This window comes from Poecilia formosa, unplaced genomic scaffold (assembly GCF_000485575.1).
Source record: "Poecilia formosa unplaced genomic scaffold, Poecilia_formosa-5.1.2 Scaffold260, whole genome shotgun sequence".
Lineage (NCBI taxonomy): Eukaryota > Metazoa > Chordata > Actinopteri > Cyprinodontiformes > Poeciliidae > Poecilia > Poecilia formosa.
Window position 1 is genome coordinate 147,442 of NW_006800199.1, and position 22,453 is coordinate 169,894.

A 22,453-nucleotide genomic window follows, 5' to 3' on the forward strand; every position below is an offset into this window, starting at 1 on the left:
TTTTAACAATTAATTTATCAGTGTGTAGAAAAAAATAAAAAGATTTAACATCAGTACAACTGTACCTAAATTTAATTATTCTAAACAGGTTTAGTTTTCTACAAATATACAGAAGACTGCATGTTGGTGCTTGTAATGGCTGTGCAGCTGAACTGTCTAAGGCTTTCTGCAGTGCATACTATTAACTGTGTTATTTGGGCTTTAACGTAGCAGGTTCCTCTGTCTTTTGGTCCATTTTTGTCAATATTATTCATTATGATTCGTCATTTTTAGTTTGTGCTTTTATTTTTCTGTTCACATTCGGCCTCTGTGCTGTTTGGGACGTACAGGACTTTCCACAAATACTGGCCTGCCTGGAAAACACGAGTATTAAAGCCTTATAATAAACAGCTGTTATGAAGACTTGGCAACCTCTGTAATACTATTTATTTGTACCTGATGTTCCACTAAGGTTGTTCTGCATTTAGTTAATTCCTTTAATTTTAGTTTATTAGTTTTTTCTTGTATTCTGCTCTCTGTATGTTGGTTTAGAGTCATATCATGTGCTTAGTAGATCACTTTGTGCTCTTATTCAGCTTCCTGTGTTTATTTCTGTATTCATTAGTCACATTCCCTCAGTTTATATAACCAGGTTTTACTCTCAGATGCATCACATTCTCCTGATTCGTCACACCTGGTTTTGGCGTCATTCATTAACCCTCCAGGGTGAAAAACCTCTCAGTATCTCTTGATTCCCATCATGTTTTTGCTGCTTTCACTGTTTTTTTTTTTTTGGTTCTCTTGTTTTTAAAATATTTTCTTTAACTCAATAACCATCACTGTGTTGCTGCCACTTTGAGGTTTGCATTTGGGTCCAACTACAAATCTCAACACTTCTGTGTCATGTCAAATTTATATCGAAATTAAAGTTTTTAGACACTTTGATCAATACATTTATTGCAAAAAACACTATTTTATTAAAAACAATTATTTTCTAGTGGTAAAGTTTTTGCGCACAGTCAATAAGTTTACAGGAACTGAAGAATTATTTTGTCAAAGATTTTTTTTTTAGTAAAATCAAGCTGCTACAATAGAGATTTAAACATTTTGTAGCTTTTCACACATTGTTACCAGGGAAGCCAGGAAGTGGAAAGGAAGATGTTGTTAGTTATAGGAGTACATTTTGAATTGTGCATCTGTGTACCAATAAAACAATTACAATCTGTGATTTACTTGTGCACATAAACTGTAAAAATACATGTGTTTTTGTAGCATCAATCAAACAGATTTGACTTCAGATTAGCAGGAACATCTTGTGCCTTCCACACATATGAAACATACCATACAGGTATGTGTTCCAGTCTCATGAGTATAAAATAAAACCAATAAAATAAACTTTTACTCCAACTAAACACATGTGAGGCTCACATTTTTTGCCTGAATTCAAGTGTTTTGTTTTCACTCTTTGGTGGAGAATCTAAAACGATTAACTTCTACATAACGTGTGTGTGTGTGTGTGTGTGTGTGATAGAGAATAACATTGGTGCTTTAATCTCCACATAGTAAAATCTACAGGCTTCTATAACTAGCTGTTCATCAATATTTACAAACTGAACAAAGATCGCTACATAAAATCCTGAAGGTGATTAACTTTGGGTCTGAATGAAACAGATTTGTACATCTTTACAGCAGCCTTATACAAATATCACACAGAAACACATTCAGAAAACTAAATGTAGTTTTTGTTAGATGTTTTTTGTGTGTGTTCATTTCAGAGTCACTGCATATTGGACTAACAATACCTTGTTTTACCCAGTGTATGGCTTCGATCTGATCACAAAAAGCCAAAAAACAACAACAAACAACTGTGTTTTGAAGCGTGTACTCTACAGAAAAACTAGGCAACCACTTAAATTTTCTGTGTTGTACACACTTCAAAACATTGTTTTGAAGGTTTTGTAATATCAGCAGGGAAAAGGCTGGAAACTAAACTGCATGTTGGATTGGTTTTAGTAAGAGGAAAGTCAAGAGTCTGACTCTGGTGTGAGAGGTGTGAGAGGTGTGGGCGGCGTTGTTGGTGTCGTGGGACTTATCGCAGCGTTTTGGTAGCTCGTGCCGTAGCAGACGTTTGGAGACAGAGAGTTGGGATCCACAGATTTGTTCCCTGCAGGAGTGACGTAGGGTTTGCGGGCCACACCTGACAACGGCGTGTCGCCGGGCTTGGCCCCGAGGATGAATCTGGCCTCGTCCTGCTCCTCAAGGTTGGAGATGTCTTTCATCATGGTTTTACGGTAGGAGACAGACAGCTTGTTGGAGCCGTCTGACATCAAGTTGAAGTGGCGTGCGATGAAGACGATTGGGAGAGGAAGCATGGCCACTACGATGAGAGCGAAGCACATGGCCAGAGCCCAGGGAGGGTAACTCTGGAAACGTTCCTGAGCCTGTAGGGATGGACATGTACAGCTTAAAGCAAACACAAGAAGAAATATTTACACTTCTAAAGGTGGAACAGATTCACTTAGTGTCAAATTCCTAAAACTTTTCTCAGTTTATTAATTTACAGCCTCTTACTACAACGTATTTTTGGGATAGACTCAAAAAGTAGCACGTAATTGTACAAAAAGGATGCATACTTTTCAAAAATCTTTTACAAATAAACATCTGTAAAGTTATTGGTTACCAAATCATTTCAGTTTGTTTCTGTCACACTGATCTATGATAAAGTTCCTCCAGAGTGCTATAGAAAGCACTCCCAGTGCAGATCCAGCTACGCCCCAATAAAAAAATCAATCCTGCCCATTGATCTGCTCATCCATGTTTATTGTTCTCCTCTATTAACTCTTTCTATTCTTAACATCCATTTCATGAATAATTTCTTACTCTTCCTCCTTCTCAAATGATCATTTTGGCTGGTTTGGCCATACGCAACTCTGCTAGATTCTCATCTCCTTTCAGTTTTCCATCTGGGATTTTTGCCATTAAACTGGAATCAGCAAATAGAAAGCAAAGTTGTAAACAATGCCATTGATTTTCTGCGTAGCTTTAGAATTACAGTCTGCCTGCAGTTTTAGCAACAGCAGCGAAGGAAGTGAACGACTGTTCAGTCTGTTTTCGAGCACAGACACATTGAATTAACACCAATATAATTGGGTAAAATTTAAAAATTCAACAGAGTCCACGCCTCCAGGAAGCAAATATTTCACAATAGCCAAGAGCACAGACTCTATTTATGAAGAAAAGCATAAAACAAGGGGCTGGTTTTTACCAGGAAATGTCTTGGCAAGTTCTATCAATGACATTCAGTTCCTCATTTGGGGCCTTCCTGAGTCTTCTTCCTGAAGCCACCAGTCAGAAGACTCCAACGAGATTAATTAGCTAGAAGATACTTGGACTTTGTGTTTGTATGAAAGTCTCACCTGCTTCAAACTTTCACAGAACAGCTAAACAACAACAACAATTAACAGCTTGAGGAACTTCTCTCACTATTGCTGAGGCACCAAACACCAAACCACAGCAACCAACAAAAAGCATGACTGGAGTCTAATAACACAAGTAGTTTTCTTACTGTTGGTGATCTATGGAGCAAAAACCTTTTGTCAACCATTATCGATGAAGCAGCTTTGGCCTCTTAATAGAGATTTTCTTGGGTTGGAAACAGAAACACATGGTCACAAAGTGGTTGTTGTAGGTCAATGGTCCCCAAAGTCGGTCCTGGAGGCACCAGCATCCTGCATGGTTTAGTTCTCTGCCTGGTTTAGCACACCTGGATCCAATGATGGCTCATTAGGAGGCTAAGAAGAACATTGACCTGCTGAAAAGGTTGTTGCCACCAACAGGGAGAGAACTAAAACATGCAGGACGCCGGCCCTTGAGGACCAACTTTGGACACCCCTGATGTAGGTGGTGAGGATGGATGCGGTCAGACGCAGGTGAGGTGCAAATATGAGTTTAATGACATCCAAAGATACACAAAGCCAGGAACCAAAAGTGAGCAACACAAACTCTAGAAGGCCACAGTGGTACGATGACAGCACAAGTCTTGACAAGATGGCAAGTGACAAAAGAGCAGGATCGGACCGGGAACAGGGAACACAGGTGAACTTTAATACATGATGGATTAATCAGGGAATGAGAGACAGCTGGGACAACACAGGGGCTAAATTAGCTGAAAGAACTGACAGAAAACCCAAACCACCACACATATGAACTGACCAGGTCTTGAACCCAGGCGTTGTATCCAGGTGGGCTGATGGCCATCTCTATGACTGTGGCCGAGATGAGGACGATGAGACAAAGAGGAGAGACGTACTTCCACAGGTAAAAGTAGATTATAGACGGTCGAAAACCCAACATGTCCTCCAGGTCTTGCATGAAGCTGAAAAAAGATGGCAGCAACATTTACACAAGACAAAATAGTAGCAGACACACAAAATGACTTCAAAAACATTATGACCCTTTTTCCACATTCTTCCATATAATAACAAGCGTCTTAAAGTATTTTTTATATATATATTGCAAAGCACTTTGTTGTTGGAAATTTGCTATATAAATAATTTTGACCTTGAACTTAAATCTGCTTGCATTGGAAGTTTTCATAAAATACTGACACAAAGTGGAGCATCATTTTAAAGGTTATTACAAATAAAATCAGAAAAATGTGGCATGTATGTGTACCTGAAAAATATAAATCTTATAAAATAAATTGCTCAAATAAAATAAAAAATAGGCAATGAGAAAATATTACAAAAACAGATTATTGGTGACAGTGACCATCTAGACAAGGATATTTTTACATATTTGCCCTTGTTAAAAAACCTTGTGCACATTCAGACTGGATGGTCAACAGAATTTTTAAAGCTTTACCAAAGATTATAAACTGGATTTAGGTCTGGGCTTTGACTAGGCTCTCCCACTGGCTGTCTGGTCAGGGTTGTTGTCATGTTAGAAGGTAAAAGTCAAAGCCACTAAATGGTTTTCTTTCTGTATTATCCTGTATTTACCTCCATCAAACTGCACTTCAGGGGATCCAAGTAAGGATTCATAAAATTACTGAATTTCATTTCTAAAAAAATAAATAAATTTATGTCATTATTATGCTATACTTTGTGATAAAATCCTAAAAGCATACTTTTAACGTTTTGGCTGACACTTAACCTTAAGTCAGTCAGTGCGTATAAATACTTTTGTGAAGCAGTTTCTATAGTAACACACTCGCAGCCTTACCGTTTGGTGCCGTAAATCCAAGCGACAGAGACATTTTCCAGGATCACTACAACAGTGAGGGGCAAACCAGCTGAGTAATCGTCAAACATGGTGACGAAATAATTTCCTGAACGCTGAACAAACAACAGCCCACAGAGGAAGGCCACGATGCAGCAGCCCACTGAAAAAACACACAGACAAGAGGAAACGTTAGAGCTATTCTGAGAGGAATATGGAAAAATATCAACACTGTTTTCCAGCCCATTACTGGTTCCAGATCCTATTAATGCTTTGCCATTCAATACCCGTGAAGCGTTGATACAAAGCTTAATGCAGGCTATTCCCGGATGTATTTTAATAAATCATAAGTGCTGAGTTCAGAGTTTGTGAGGGAGCCGGGACAGGAAGTTGGTGGGGAGAGCTGGGAGTACCTGTGAAAAGCTCTTTCTGAACTTTGTAGGCGTCAAGGACGGGTGTGGTGATGCCAGTCATGGTGCCAATCATGCTGCCCAAGCCGAGGTTGATTAGCATGAAAAAGAACATTACAGACCAGAACGGGGATGCTGGGAAATGGGTCATGGCCTCCGTGAAGGCGATGAAGGCCAGACCGGTGCCCTGAACTGCCTACAGAGAGACGATCCAGGCAATGAGATGCGGTTCGTGCTGAAGGTCAGCTGATTGTCGACGTGTCACAAACACTCGCCTTGTTGAGCTCGTCCTCCAGCACGCAGGGCTCCAGACCCAGCTGGGCAAAGCCGTCCTCCTTTACCGTCCTGATGATGCTGTACACGTCAGCGTAGTCTGATGGGGTGAGATGGGAAAAGTTCACGTGAGGAGGAATGAGATCGTGACTCAGGACGTTGGAGTTGAGGTATCCCAGGATCTTTTCTCCATTTCTACAGACATTAAAAAGTAGAACGGTCATATAGCAAACACATAGCTAATGACAGATATGAAGCTCAACAAGAACAAGCCACACCTGGACAGAAAATGGGTTTTCAGCTTGAGCTGTACAAGAAATAAGGTCACAGTGACAGTCACTCAGAGTTCTGAATATTTGCTTATTCTGTTCTATTTACAGTTAATAATCTATCAGCTTTAGTTTTTATACCAAACAAGAGTAAATCTTTGATGAAGTCTTAGAAAAACTATTATTGATAGTTTTTCTAAGACTTCATTATATTTATAAAGCATTTTAAAGACAAGGATAATGGATTTATTTACAAGTAATGGATGAGTATTACTTTTCTATTCTTATACAATCTTTTCTGAACATTTTTTTCCATACTGTGCTATTTGAGCAGCATGGATTGATGTTGAACTGGGAAACATAGAAAAGTTTTGCTAAATTGCTGGCATTTCAATTACGTGCGCTGTTGCTTGTGTATTTTGTTAAAATATACATTGATATATTGCTTGATATGTGCATTGTTGGGCTGCATTGTTGCTTTACTTGGTGTATTTTTATTTATTTGTGTATTATTGAATGGTGTGGTGCGATATGGTCAAAATCAGAAGTACAGTGCAAGTGTATTCTACTCCACTTCGTAAACATTTATTTATCAAAAACATTTTTGTGTTCAATTCAGCGTGAAGCACAAACACAATTCTATTTTTTTTAGTTTCTACAAATAAGTAGCCAACCAGGATACTGCAACAGCAGACTGAAAATTAGTTAGCTTAAGCAGCTAAGTAATGTTGGGAAATCAGACCAAAATGTTTTTATGTGATGTAATCCGAACATTGTGTTCATGTTACGGGTTTTTATTTCACTTGGACTTACTCTGCGACACATTTCTCATTCATGATGTTGGCCTTGAAGCCCAGCACGGCGAACACCACCAGCGTGGCCAGAATCGAGGTGAAGAAGTTGATGAAGGAGACGAGCACGGCGTCGAAGTGGCAGTTGTTGTCAATTTTGTTGTAACTGGAGAAAGCTATGACGCCTCCGAAGCCCAAACCCAGAGCAAAGAACACCTGGGTGGCCGCTTCCCTCCAAACCTGCGGCTCCAGCATCTTCTCCAGCTGAGAGACGAGGGGGGATCATTAGGAGCTGCTTTACTGGTGGAGGTAGCATCATGTAATCAGGCTCACCTTTGGAGTAAACATGTGAGCGATCCCATCTACTGATCCTTTGAGCATTAAACCTCTGACCAGGAAGCAGAAGAGCACAACATAGGGGAAAAGAGAACTGAAGTACATCACCTGCAGAAGAAAAAAGAAAAATGCAAAAAGGACTTTTAGAAATGGAAAACACTTAAATTCTCTAACGTTTTCTCCATCCCCACTACCTTCCCAGAAGAGGCGATTCCTTTAATGACAGCAAGGCAGACAATTATCCAGGCCACCAGCAGAGATAAGGTCATTTTGATGTTGAGGCCGCCGCTCTCTGCAATGGTGCTGGTCGTGTTCAGAGTTTGCCGGTACCAGAAATATGTAGTGGCTGAGCTTTTGTCACACTCCGGCTCTACAACTGGAAAGAGAGAATAGGAAATTATAAAAGCTATTTGGAAAAGAAGCGGGTGCGGAAATAGAAGACAATTTGTTTCCGATGAAAAGAGCCGAGGAGGGAACGCACAACTGGAAATATATTGTAGCTGGGAATGTTTGCTCATGTTTCAATTTACGCCTCTCAGAGATACACAAGGTCATCTGTGGCTTAACATGCAGAGCATGAACCGTCAGAGATTGCTTTCATTCCACACACATATTTATTTTTTCCTATAATAATAAAATGAATTTGCAGTATTGTCCAAATACATCTGTGCAAAAGCAAGTAAATATGTCCTTTATAGATGAATACACTGTTTCCAAAACAAGAGTCTTGTTAGGTTTTTGAGAAAACCTAGCTAGCTTTTAGATTTAGCTAAAAGCTAGTTTTAGCTTTTAAGCTAACAAGGGGCATGCATCACATAACTATTGTCTGATTTTTCTTCTTCAAAAACAGTGATGTGCACATTGAACTGAGTTTGTTGTGGTTGCAGAACCCACATTTATTTTTCTCCACACTGACTGGATCCAGTGCATATAAATAAAATTCACGTTGACGTTGGCGTAGGCGCTACATAGTGGAGTGTGGGTGCAATGTATAAATTTTGCTCAAGGGCTGGATACAAAATTGCACTGAAATGAGACAAATCTAATGCAACATTTAAAAAAATTGAGAAAACCTAATTATCAGCTTTTGTTGCTAGCTGTAGCTTGCTGAGCAGAATTATCTCACGTTTCCATTTTGAAACTTAAATATGATTAAGTTGGGTGTGGAGTCATTATAATGTGCAACTATATTTCCGTCTTTTAAAAATCTCAATATTTCACCATTTAAAGTTTTGAATATTAGACAATGATTTGACTGCCTTCTCTTCTGCACTGACTAGTCCATTCCTAATTTCTGAACAACATCTTCCTATACAGCAACCATGTAATAACTGGCTTTACAGAGGTCACTCTCTTAGTGCCATTTGGTTTACTTTGGTAATAAAATTTCAAAGGCAGTTATTATCCTTGTCAGAATTTTCTCTCCAGCCCAGACATGACAATTTGATCATAAAATCCCTATTTTGTGCTAAATATTGGAAGTCGTGTGATCTTGTTAACGGCACTGCTTTTGCTTCTTCGGTTTTTGCTCTGCTTCTGCTGTGTTGACCTTCAAAACCCTTTTATATCAGTGAAATATATATACACATATATATGTGTGTGTGTGTGTGTGTTTTAATGTGAGATTTGACGTCACTCACTGGCTATTGTCCCATTCTTTCTAATCGGACAGTCGCTCCACGGCAGAGGGAACTGGAAGGACTGGAAAAAGTAGAAGATGCTCCAACCAATGATGACGTTGTAGTAGAGACCCACAAAACCACAAACCTGACAGACAGACAGATAGATAGATAGATAGATAGATAGATAGATAGATAGATAGATATTCAACATTTTAATGCAGAATAACATCTGTGCAATGCAAGAACAGCATTCAGATGAGGCAGGAGGATGTTCTGTAAATGTCCCAAGTTGCTGCCAGTCTTCTTTACAGTCTTTCCAGCAAGGACATTCAGACTCTAAATAAGGTTGGGGAAAGCATGAATAATTAAAGTCTTCTCTTTTCAGCAGTGATCTTCTCTGAGGTATTTATAGCCACAACTTCCCTGCCAGTTGTGCTTCTCTGAATAAAGGCTGCCTTGCATTCTCAAATACATGAGTGACGTCCACAAACCACAGAGGGAGCACACATACGCACAAACACATGCAGGTATGTTAACTGTCTCTGGCAGCTGTGCACACTGTTGGTTTTCTGTCAGTCAGTTTCATATTTTAATCGTCTGGACTGGTTTCACTTAATGTGTGTAATTTGTCAAAAATTAATCAGTTGAGTTTACCGTCTTCCTCATAAGTTAACAGCAAAATTTTGTAGAGAGCATACAGCAGTAAAACTGGTAGACCAAATGTGCTGGAGCTCCAACTGGGTTGCTAGGTAACGTGGCAGGGCTCTGCCAAGGTTGCTAGGTAACATGGCAGGGCTCTGCTAGGTTGCTAGGTAACGGCGCAGTGCCCCTTGACTTAACAATAGAGAGGTTTCTGAAACAGCTCATTTTCCAGACATCAAAAAACATGAACTTATTTCCAAAGCAGCCGGGTGTTTGTTAATCATTTATGTTGTTTTTAGAAGTAGCTGAAACTGAAATGGAAGTATAAAAACATGCAAAATGTGAATTTTTTTGTATAAAAAAGTCCCCTTTAAGAACCACCTACACTTTGTTTTTATACATAAATAATATAAAAATACAATCCATTGTTATAAATGACCTTTAGAAACCGCTGAAATGGTAAATAGAGAAATGTTCTCTTATTAGCTGCACATTATCTTAATGTTTCTAATATTTAGCATGCCAACTAAGGCTCATTATGTCAGAGATGTAGCTCTTAAATGTCATTTTCCAAAATTTTGAGCATGATCTCTCCATGTTCTGGGTAACTGATGACTTTAAATTTTCCTTATGTGTTTGCTCTGTGTGTCTCTGCGTTGTGATGGACGGTCATCCTGTTTGCTCGTATGTCCAGCCGAGAAGAGCTGAGACAATATTTCATCTTCCTAATCTCTCACAATTTTGAGTTTTTACCTTTTTTTTTTATTGCCTTATAATCCTTCCAGGACTGATGGTGCAGCTGTTTGCTCCAGATAAGCAAACAACTGAAACTCCAGCTTTAACTCAGCTGCTCACGCATGCTGATGATCTGTGATTAAAGCATTTTGTTTGCAGTGTGACGACCCCTGCAGATCTTTTTGTGCTTGGGTTGGGATTTCTCCTTTGTTCTGCAGCGCTGGTTACTGTGATAGAGAACACCTGGGGAGCTGGTGAGTCCCTTGGCAATTTAAAGCAGACAAAATTCACAATATCTGACTTAAGTGAAGGCACACATGTTACAATTGAAAGCATATATCTGCGTACTCCAAATAAAAAGACATAGGCATATTTTTTCTCACTAACTGAAGTTAAATCAGACCAAACTTTTCTTGTTTTATGTCAGTTTGAATTACCAATACTTATAGAGAGAGCATTTTTTGTACGCTCTCCAATTAAGCACACTGCATGCCACTGATTGGACTGCTCTTCACACCACACTACAAGCTTTGACCTTTAACTTTAATTTGAAAAATTAAATATTTTTTTCCCTTCTTGAGGCTTTGAAGTGGTTCATAGTGGCAGCTCCAAGCTCTTACCTTCCCCTTGAACTAAGAAAAGCAGTGAAGGAATGTTTTCCACCAAATAGTCTTTATTTTATTTATTTGAAAACTAAATAATCGGTTATGGTTTTCTTCAATAATTTCATGTCTGGTTGCATAAAGCCTTCTGTCTTTTATACCTTGGCTGTAAGTATAATAATGCTTACTGATGCAGAAAAGGGACATGCTCATAAATCACACAGAGCTTTGTCTTGTTATACTTTCACAACTGCACATTCAGCATTTTGTTCCTCTTCAGGATTTAAGAGCTGATATGAAAACATGAACTCCCAAATCCTTATCATACGTGCATCTGAATTATTCACTGTTAAGGAGAAAAACAAAAAAAACATGGGTACCATCAGACTTGACATCCCAATCCCACCGAGACGCGGACAGACGTAGTTCCAGACTCCGATGCTCCCACGTCTTATCTTCTGACCCACAGCCAGCTCCAGGAAGAAGAGCGGGATGCCGATGATGAGGAGGAGGATGAAATAAGGGACCAGATATGCACCTGAAAGACAGAAAAATGGGTTTTAAAAAATATTTATTCATTAAATTTCCCTGTTTGCTTCCTTGAACAGGTTAGGATAGATCCTAACCCGTTTTGTGACAAATAAAACATGTTTGTCACATTTCTTGTAAAAAATCATTTAGCCTGGTCAGTTCTGCCTATTTTGAGCTCAGAATAAGATGTTTTAAGGCCTCCTGTCACTTTAAATCCTATTAAGTTGCTGCCCATGCTCCCCAACTCACGGCTGCAAACAAACACGCAAGTATACAAATGTACATATTTGAAAAACAGAAGTAGGAGCGCCTGCGCAACCAACAAGAATTCAACAACTGACTTCTAGATGGTAAGTCAATAACAAAACACTTGTCTTTTCCAGCAGCCATTATACAGTGCATACAGCAGTAAATTCAGCTGACCAAATGGACTGGAGCTCTGCTTGGGTTGCTAGGTGATAGGTTGGGCTCGCCTGAGGTTGCTAGGTAACAGCTCAGTGCCTGCTGATTTTGATGGAGGTTTTTGAAAGGCCAAATTTTTTAGACATCAAAAAGCTTTAACTTATTGCCATGAAACAGCTGAGTAATTTTTGTTAGTGCCCAGGTTGTGTTTAGAAGCAGCTGAGGCCCAAATAGAAGCATAAAAATGTGTAAAATGTGAAATTTACATAATAGGTCCTCTTCTGAATCTAACTGAATACATTTCCTCATCCTGAATTTAAAACAGAGTCACCCCCAAACCTCCCCACAGATGTTTTGCACAACACAAGAAGTCAAACATGTAGATAATTAAGAAACAAAATGATGGACAATGAGAGTGGGGGAAAAAGCACGATGGGAGCCCACACAGCAATAACTCTAAGATAACTCCGTCTGTAATTTGTTGGTAATTGGCTGACAGACAGTAAATTACACGTGAAAAATGGCAGCCAGCCAAGACTCCCAACCAGAGCGCTTTGAGGAAATAAATTGAGCCTACAGGCAATAAACTGTTTGCTTTGATAGTAAATCAGGCAGAAGCAGCAGAGCTGAAAACAGTCGGGACAATTACAGCATCATCCCGTCGGTCCATCACGACAAGATGTCGCTCCTGATAGTGAAAATACTCAGTTCATGCCTCCGGTTGCATACATGCATCGCAGACAAAGTAAACCCGATAAAGTTACAGCGACACGTTTCCTCCAGCTCCTGTTTGCAGGAGGATTGGTTCAGCCCAGCCCGGCCCGCCTGCCAGCTGTAGTAATCAATAGTGCGGCTATATTTAGACCTTTTCAGCACAATGCAGCTGCTCTCTTGGCATGTTCTGCTCTGAATGAGAGCGATGAGCCGCTTTTGATGGCTGAGCTCTGAGGTGAACTGCTGAATGACTTTCTTCAGCTTCACAGAGGAGCCAAGAAGCTAAGTAGCATAAATCTGCAAATTATCTACATTTTAACATGAATATTGCGTCAAAATATGACTTCCTTATGGATTGTTACAAGCAGTCAACGTAGTTTTCCTAAAGAATTGAAGTCTCAAACTCAAACTCCAATCCAAAGATAATTATTTTATCAGATAGATTTGGAGGAACAGAACAAGAAAACTTAAATCAACATCACATCTTCCACACATGAAGAGCTGTACTGCTCACTCGCCTGTTTTGATTTGTTTCTCTGCACGTCTGCAGACCAACGTCTTCAGGCATTGCTGAAGTTTGAAATATGCTCTCATGTTGGCAATTAGAGGTTTATGCTCTGATGCCTCTTTGTAATTGTCATTTGCTGCTGTTTGATCACAGCAATTGCATTACAGCTGCTCTGGACTGAATATCATGACACATGTGACTTATACACAGAGCATCTGGAAAGTATTCACAGCACTTCACTTTTTCCACATTTTGCTGTGCATTTATGTTAAATATTCAATAAAATACTCCTAATTGTCTTTAGTTTTGTTTGTGCGTGGTTGGTAGTTAGCTTATGAATTAAAATTGGTGTCTAAACATGACTTTCTAGATAAGAGTCAGATAATTACCAAAATGTTTATAACAGGTTAAAAAGGTTTTATTTCACATTATAAAACTGGGTTAGATGGACGACCTTGGCCACTTTAACAATGGCATATTTTTATTTATAAGGACATATTAGAACTTCTTCCTTCGTATTTGTTTGCGAATATGAAGGAGGATGTTCTCTACATTGTGAAAACTTATTTATAATTTCTGTGACTAAAATCTGAACTGAACTTGGAAAGAAACGTTTTCAGTTTCCTGCTCCATTTTCTTGCAGAAAATCACGGACCTAAAGCAGCTGCTGTCACTAAATGTCTCAAGGTTTCGCTTACTGATTTTGAGAAGAAATCATCTGTCTGTAAATGTTTCACACAACAAATCTCTGAGTTAATTTATGAATCACAGTGTTACCTTTTAATCCTGGTCAAATAAAGGTTAAGAAAGAAACGTAAAATCCTCCTTCCTCTGTGCTTCTTGTGATTCATTGTGTCAAACATCTTCACCCTGCTCACCTCCTCCGTTCTTCTGGCAGAGGTACGGGAATCGCCAGACGTTTCCGAGCCCCACGGAGAAGCCCACCTGGGCCAGGATGTACTGCAGCTTGCTGTTCCACGCCGGCCGGCCGTCGCTCTCGGGAACTTCTATCTGAGGGATCTTCTTCCCTGCGGCCGCTCCCACATTCAGGGAGCTGCTCTTGTAGTCGAGAGGCTCCTCGTGGGCGAGCAGGTCGGCCACCGACTCCGTGACGTGCTCATGGCTCTGCTCGCGCTGCACCACCTTGCTGGTCTTAGGCATCAGGGAGGCTGGGGGGTCCGGGAAGGGGAGCGGGTACGCACAGAGAGAGAAAGAAGAAAAAGAAAAGAGGACAGAGAGGTAGCGACTGAGAGGAGGAGAGAGATTACTGACAGGAGAGGAGCGGGGAGAAGAGATGAATGGATGAAGCTATGAGGAAGAGCCTGAAGGGTCCAGTACTTGGTTCCAGTTCTGCATTTGGAGAATCAAAAACACAAAATGGGTGACAAAGTTAAGAGCAAACATAGTGGACAGATGTACAAATTCACCAAAAAAAACACAAACTTTTATGCTTCTTCTACCTTAGTGTGGTCTTTATGACTTCAATTAGCTGCTACACTGTGAAACATTTGAGCCACATTTAGTTTGTCTACCGTCTTCTGCTCTTTAAGTCAAATAAATTTATCTAGTTTTAGATTTTGAACCTAAATGTTTGAGTTTGTGAAATTTAAACCTACAGGTTTTAGGTTGGCAATTAAAAAAATTAAAAAGGAAAAAGACAGGAGTAGGAACTGTTTCCCAGAATGCTTAGCGTCTTGTTTTTGAATCCTGAGATGGAAACGAGTTACATTGATCTGATTATGGTGCTTTATTAAGGCAGATGCTTATTTTAATGCAATTCTCAGATATTTTGCTCATGTAGTTTGAAATAAGAATTTAAATCATTCTAAAGTAAAATAAGTAGTTATTTTAACTTCATATTGTGAGTGAAAATAATAGAGGTTATATATTATTTGGTTTAAATTGCAGCATTCAGTTAAAACTCACAATTCAAAGATTAATGAACAAAGTTTAGACAACTTGTCTCTCGTTGTTAAATCAGCTTCATGAACTTTAATTTCTGAGTTGAAGGAAAATCAAATTTCTTGTTGACTGAATTTGCATTTTCAAGGCAGCAGATGGACTTTCATTTTCAAGTTAAATCACCTCCAAATGTTTTACAGTGCACTGGTTGTGCTAATGGTTCTCTGGAGTCATGAACTCGGTTCAGGCTACTTCTTCCTCTTATGTAACGGTTTTGCTCCCAAAGTTTCCAATCCTGAAAATTGTTCTGTTTAATTTCCCTGCTTTGAAAAGCTTAGCTCCAGCGATGCTTTTTTCGCTCTGCAAATCCTCTAATCCTCTAAAGCATCGCAGTAACATGCATCCCGGCCCCTTTTTTCAGGGAACGTCATGCAAAAGTAGTGGAGGAGGTAAACACGATGCGTTGGATGCAGAACCCTGTGCTTTCCTGATCCTCATCACGTGCTCCTCTGCTGGTAAATCACCAGCTTCTCTGTTTAAAAAAGAAACATCTGGAGCAAAACTGTAAACGTTGTACGATGTTTCATCAAAAGAAAAGAATGAAAGTAAAAATCTGCCGTGATTAAGATTTAATTCTGCCATGAATTTTTCACTACTCAAAGCTTTTACAACAACAGAACTCAATGTGAATCCCACATCCTGCTTCCCAAAACAAAAAATAAAATCAGAAATTAAAATATGATTCTGTAACAGAATCACCCACTTCCCCCTGAAATCAATTTCATTTTTACCTTCACTTTGTATTTCATTGCTGTTTGCTCCTCTACGTTTCTTTGAGTTTGTATTTTTATCATTTTTGTTCACTTTTATTTTTTTAGCATAGTCACAAATCTATTGAGCCATATATTCTCCATTTTGGCAGGTTTGGTCTTCCATAGCTTTAAGAGGCAGTCCTGAAATGCCCCACAAACCCTCTGAGCAGGAAGTCACATATTTGCAATGTGTTGTTCTTTATAAAAACAGATTTCCTTTTTCCCCATGTGAAGATGAGCTGCTGATGCAATAATCCACAAGTCGTGGTAATCCTGGGCGCATTAACCGGAGCCCCTCCTCCCCTGCGCTGCTTTATGACTTGTCATTCATTCCCACTCTACAGTACACAAGACACGTAATGTGAGCTGCATCATCCTTTCAGCTCCAGGAACACATCAGCTCACAGAACCAATAATCCTGCTGGAAAATGAAACAAATCGACCCAGAATGTAAATGAACTCGAAGCCTCAGAGAGGCCGAGAGAGGAGTTCCTCCTTATTCCTCCTTATTCCTCCTTCGCCGTTTCTTAGCTTGTCCTTGAAACATGCAGACTTTTTTTTTAATGCTTTTTCGTGTACAAATCCAAAGTTTCCATAAGTTAGACCAAAGAGGAAGAGAAACTTCTCATGCTTTGATCTAAACGTCTCCCACAGTCACATTATTTTTGCAGCCCTTATTTTATTTTATTATATTTTATTTTATTTTTTCAAAGATTACACTTGCATTTAACTCCGTCTATTTTTAAATAAACTCTAACCAGCTTCTCCACCCACATCATTATGCTGCCACTACCATGTTCCTGCATTGGGTTGGTGTTAGGGCTGAAATGATTCATCAGATTCATCGGGATGAATCGATTATTGAAATAATCGCCAACTAATTTAGTAATTGATTAATCGTTAACTAAAGTATGCGAAAGGCTAAATAAACAAAACACATTCAGAGGGATAATTCAACCAAAACTGTATATAAAAAAAAAAATTAAATTCAAAATAAACACCTTCGACTGTTAAAATGCTTTATCCAAAACTCCTTAAGTGCCATAATTGTTGTGCCACCTAGCTCAAATTAACTAAATTAATCATATGTTATTGAATTTTAGTCAATAAAATGTGAACATTTAAAAAAAATATTTATTGAAAATATAACTAAAATATTTATAATTTCTATTTATTTTGTGCATTTTTAATGTACTTCTAATATTGTATAAAAAAGATTAAGTGGTTAAATGAAGAATAGGTAGAATGTACCAATTTTTAAAACCTACTTGATCATCAGAATAATCGATATGATAATTGATTAGCTGGCGCGTTCAGCAGCATGTGCAGAGTAAACTTTATTTTTCCTGCTCTGTAGAGTGAATAGTTGTCAGCAGGTTCAACCTGGGCTGTGGGTTTATTTCAAGAGTCTGTTCCACTTTTTCCGTGTTTAAATGATGGATTTATGTATTTGGATTATTTGTGGTTCTTGTTTTCTGTCACATAATGACTTTCCTCTTAGTTCTTTTATTCTTTTGTTCGGTTCCTTGCGCATTGTTTTAGTTTTGTGCCCTATTTGATCCCTCTAACTTGATTTTTTAACTAATTAGTCACTGTCCTTCAGCTCCCCTAGTTCCCCTCTATGTCTCACTTGATTAGCATCATGTAGTTCAATTAAAAAAATACTTTATTAATCCCAGAAGGAAATGAAATGTAGCTCATGTTATTCAAATTATTGAAAGAGTTGATAGCTGTGGAGAAGAGGATCTTTGTTGTTTCTTGCCATTTTAGTTTATTCTGTCCTTCTGTATTCTGTTATATTAGCTTCATTATTTTCTTTCACTTGTCGTTTCTCTGAGCCTAATATTTGTTTGTTTCTCTCCTCTCAGCCTGTCAGTCTGCTCCTCTTCCCAGCTGTTTTCCATTTCCTGATTTCCCTCTTATCTTGAATGACAATCAAATCTCCTCAATTGGAGTTTATGAATCTTTCTGCTGGTGATTTTGTCTCTTTTTAAAAATGAAAGTGTTTATTCCTCATCACTAAACACGACAGTTATTTCTCCATCAGGACAACAACAGCTTCAGTCACCAGACTTGGAGAGAAATCTTCATCTCATCCAAATTAAATTTTGCTATCACATATCAATAACATCCAGTAGGACCAGTGATAATTGGCAGCTTTCAGACAGGATCACGAAACCTGATCTGTTGTTTTGACAAAAAAGTGCAGACAACCAAAGGAGGTTTCTTTTTAACTTATTTTATAGGGATTAAGAGCAGGACAATTTTAATTCTTTGAGTTTCCTGCTCCTTATCAAATACAGAAAAAATAAAATAAAATAAAAAATGTGTTTTTTTTTCCCCTATCAGGTGTTTTATTTCAGCATGTACACAGATCAGATTTAGGAATCTGATCTGTGTATCAGGGCTGCACCAAGCTTGACAGAGGCCGATAAAATAACTTCATTTGGAAACACGAAACTTTATTGGAAATTATGGAAATTTTAGGGAACTTATTGGGAATTAACTGGAAAACATTAGATATAAATATTTTATCTTGTCATGGCCAGACAACAATGCCAAAAACAATTAATATTCACAAGATTTATCCAGTAGTTTAGTCAAAACAAACTGCAGCAATTAGATTTAAATATGTGGCCTCAGTTTTGCAGGTTTGCGTGGTGATGAACACGGTGCATGTAGGAGGCGTGGCCTCAAGACCCCTGCAGTGAGCAGAGTGCTGGGTGAATGTGACTGACCGTGTTCTGGCATTAAATCTGGTTTCATTTTAGTCACTATTATACAAAATAAATTTAACTTAACCATATTTAAGATCCCCTGGCTTGTACAGCCAAATTTGAATGTTTATTGTCCATTATCATTCTGTGTTTATTCCTGTTTAATTTATGCCAACTCCCATAAATTCTTGTTCATTCCCAAGGAAAACTTCCAAATTTGAAAAGTGCAAATCTCCTCTGTGAGTATTTCTCAGTCTCTGAACTAGTTTACGTTAATCATCGACTCACTTTACGATGATAAAGTCTGCCTCACCAGAGGCTTTGGAACGTGCAGAATAAAGACATTTATCCTGAATCTGGATCACAGCGAAACTACTTCAAATCAGAGCCGAGCAGACTCCTGAACGACCTTAAAAGCGTCACACCGGAGCCCCGCTGAGCAAGCAGAGCAGCTGGCACATGTGCTGCTGCTGCTGCTGCTGCTGGTGATGATATGTTTGCTCCTCATGAAGGATGCATCGACTTCCAAACACATCCAAGGTCAAGCACGATTGTTTCCTGACCTCCGCCTACAACAAGCACCGCGTTTTACTCCTCAAGACGCTCAAGTTGAGACAACTTAGTAAGATTTAAACATCAAAGTTTCTCTGCCATTTTAATGCAGGATGCACAAGAATTTCCCAACTGCGCCGAGAAGGCACCTCAACTTCTGCAGTGAACCGGTCATGTGTAAAATTAGCCCTGCTTACCGTATGGGTATTTTTTGCAGCGACGTCCTCCGATTAAAATGAACGCGGTTGTCGGATGATATACGGAGAGACAAATGAGCATATCCACGGAGCAGATTGGGTGAGTGTTTGGTCCAGACTGAGCGGGTACGGACGGAGCATCACATGCTGAGCATCTGAACATCTGACAGGGCAGGGAGGAGAGTCCGGAGCGCACCGTGACGCACGAAGACCGCTCATTATCCGCGCTGACGGACCGACACCTGCCGCTCCCTCCCGCACTGGTTATCTGGACTCCAGCTCATCCATCCGAAGGGGCGAAACTAGGGTAAATAAAGAAAGTGAGCGTTGTCTTGTTGGATTATTCGGATTGGTTGGAAGCTGAGGAATTTGACAGAAACTTTCACCTGTGTTGGAAAATAATCAATCCTGGTAAACTTAGTAAAGAGCTCTTTACTGTCTTCTGATGGTAGAAATTTAAAATAAATAAACCGTTTTTTTTTGTTTTTTTTTTACTCAAATACAGTGGTAGAATAAACTCGGGTTATGAGTTTCAACAGAATTTTGGCTCAATTTAACCCAACCTTTGGTTTGGATAGGCCTGTGGGCTCCACAAAACATGTTCAACACATTATGCACAATTATATCTTGGTAAATCAGCAACAAAACACTTGTCTTTTCCAGCAGCCATTGTGCATGCAGCGGTAAAAACAGCGACACATTCGTGCTGGTGCTTCCAGTTGCTATGTGACGGGCTGGTCTTGGCTGGGGTTGCTAGGTAAATGGGTGGCTTAACAAATGGGATGATTTTGAAACAACTCGTTTTTCAGATACCAGAAATTATAAATACATGGTCAAAAAACAGCTGGGTGAGTTTTTAAAGCACTTTGGGTGTTTTTAGAAGCAACTGAGACCAAATGTGAGTATAAAAACGGTCCTTTAAAACTAACACAACATGTCATAAGAAGAGCTTCATGCCTGTGGTCAGACATGATGTTGGGAGGATGATGGTGGCATCAGGACCTGGGAAGCATTCCCTAAACAATCTCTAGTAGAAAAATATGAAGGAGAAATAAGGGTTTTTGAGAGCTCTAGTTAAAGTCCAAACCTAAATCCAAACCAGAGTTTTGCAGCAGGACCTTAAACAAGCTATGTAGCTGATTTAAAACCATTCTGGAAAGACAACCGAGTCATAACAGATACTCTTTGTAAATTATCTCATGTGCTCAAAGTTTTAATGACCCAGGATGGGACAACCGGCTGTCAGGCTGAAAGGCAGCTCCACCTATCGTCAGGTTGGTTTGAATAGAGTTTTATGAGGATTTCTTTGAATCCAGTCAGAACCAGAACCTATCTGAAATGTAGCTTTGAAGACAGAACCCAAGAAAATGTCAAACTGCTGTAAAGCTGAAGGCAGCCTCCAGATAATCCAGTTTGTTGATCAAGCTGTGGGTGTCTGCAGTCGGACTGGGCGGTCTCTGCTCTATTAAGACCTTGGCACGTCTGCAGCAGACACGGACCCCCGTGGGACCATAAATCACACCCAACACAATATTTTTTAGCCCCGCAGAGATCGAGGAGGAAGATAGTATCGAGTGGCCATTTTTCATCTTCACCTGATAGATTTGTGCTCCCCACATGTCCGCCTCCCTGGCTGTTGTAGTAAAATGTGTTTCATCAATTGAGGTTTATGTCTGAATATCGAACAAATACACCAGACTGAGTCTAAATTAGGCTGTAAACATGATTAAAACAAGCATCTGTTTGGTTTAAAATGTGTGTTTCTGTGCTTTAGTGCGTTAAATCCATGTCAGGCTGAAAGGAAAACATCCTGAAATCTTTATCACAGCCACACTTTGCTCTGTGACTCTGTTAATGCTCCTCGTTGAAGCGGCCAGGAGCCACAGCATCCCCAGGATCGTATGTCTCATTTCTCCGTTGTCTTCTAGGGCCTTGTGATAAATCACTTCACTGCGATTGGCTGCTGAGGTTTCGCTAGCATCCAGGATGGAGATTGTTTTACATCTTTTAAGAAGCAAATGTTACAAAGACATCTCCTCTTTCCACTGCAGCTCATCTCTTGGATCAGAAGGTTCTCCAGGGTGAGCTCTGCAGCGTTAGAAATAACCTTTATGGTCCCACAGTGGGGAAACACGGTTGACACAGCAGCAACTTAACAGAGGCAGGAACATGAATATTCACACAAATATTAAAAAATAAGAATAACAAACTGCATAGTAGGGATACATTTGCAACATAAGAATAGCACGGTCAGATTAAAAGTAATGAGAAGCTGTTAATTTAGAGAAGAAAAATGTGCAGAATATGCATGAATACATGCAACATTTACTGAAGTAAGACCAGAACTACTTCAACACAGTTTTACTGAAGTAAAATGAAAAACATCCATCTAAGAAATTACTCAAAGGTAACAAAGTAATTGGTAGAAAGGCGACTTTAGTACTAAGTAGAGCATTAAAAATAATTTTATATTTAAAAGTGACATTATCAGATGAACCAAAATCTGAAGATATGTGGACATTTTAGTAGATTAAAGACCAACATTACAATAATTAATATAAATAAAATTATTACAAAATGAGGCAAAAGAATCTTTTTTTTTTCAATGTAAAACTTTAATAAAAACTGTAGGTGTGTTTCTGTGTCTGCTGAGGTTTTGGTTAAAACAAGTTTGATCTTCATTCAGTGAATTTACCAACAACGAGTATCCAGAAATTTTACTCCAGGCAGAATGGCAATACTTCGTGATAAAATTACTCAAGTAAAAATAAAAAGTACAGCATAGTAAAAATACTCAAAAGTATTTACATCCTTTAGTATTTACAACTGGCTTTCAGGAAACTTTTAGGTTCCTCTCTCTTCCAGCTCACCTGAATCAGATGAATAGTTCATTAACATGATGCAAAGTTTGTCCGACCTGGAATTTTGTCTTTAAGTTTCTGCAGATTAATTTTGTGTGACATATTTTCTGTTTTCCTTTAGCAGATTATAAGTTGTACCTAGAAATGTTTGTTTTGTTTGATGCACCTTTGTGCTCTTTTGTTCAGAAGACTGAGAGATTCTCTAACAAAGCAAGAAAATAAAATGATTGGTGCTCTTATGTGGGCTTAAATTAACTCTAATTGGACTTCTGGGGGCTGACTGGCCTTAATATTAATTAAGACTTACTAAGGTCTCAGCAAATGAGGGTTTCTGATTGCTCCTCATTTTCTTTTTTCTATTTTTACAACTCCCTTTAT

General features: G+C 39.0%; 1 protein-coding gene across 1 annotated transcript; it reads right to left on the reverse strand.

Moving 5' to 3' along the window:
- Positions 1 to 503: 503 nt before the first annotated feature.
- LOC103150679 (sodium-dependent neutral amino acid transporter SLC6A17-like) lies at positions 504 to 19,548 on the reverse strand. The gene is made up of 12 exons (XM_007570381.2): positions 19,215 to 19,548; positions 13,913 to 14,384; positions 11,260 to 11,417; positions 8,919 to 9,045; positions 7,473 to 7,654; positions 7,276 to 7,386; positions 6,965 to 7,206; positions 5,885 to 6,077; positions 5,613 to 5,805; positions 5,203 to 5,362; positions 4,192 to 4,354; positions 504 to 2,420 (listed from the first exon to the last, which is right to left on the reverse strand). The coding sequence occupies exons 2-12, from the start codon at positions 14,193 to 14,195 to the stop codon at positions 2,004 to 2,006; spliced, it is 2,229 nt and encodes a 742-aa protein (XP_007570443.1). The 5' UTR covers positions 14,196 to 14,384; positions 19,215 to 19,548; the 3' UTR covers positions 504 to 2,003.
- Positions 19,549 to 22,453: the final 2,905 nt, after the last annotated feature.

Excerpts from the sequence above, each read along its gene's own strand:
- LOC103150679 (XM_007570381.2), bottom strand. The coding sequence starts at position 14,195 with ATGCCTAAGACCAGCAAGGTGGTGCAGCGCGAGCAGAGCCATGAGCAC. Across the intron at positions 11,418-13,912 it reads CTGCCAGAAGAACGGAGGAG|GTGCATATCTGGTCCCTTAT; the intron begins GTGAGCAGGGTG and ends TCTGTCTTTCAG. Across the intron at positions 7,655-8,918 it reads AAAGAATGGGACAATAGCCA|TTGTAGAGCCGGAGTGTGAC; the intron begins GTGAGTGACGTC and ends CTCTCTTTCCAG.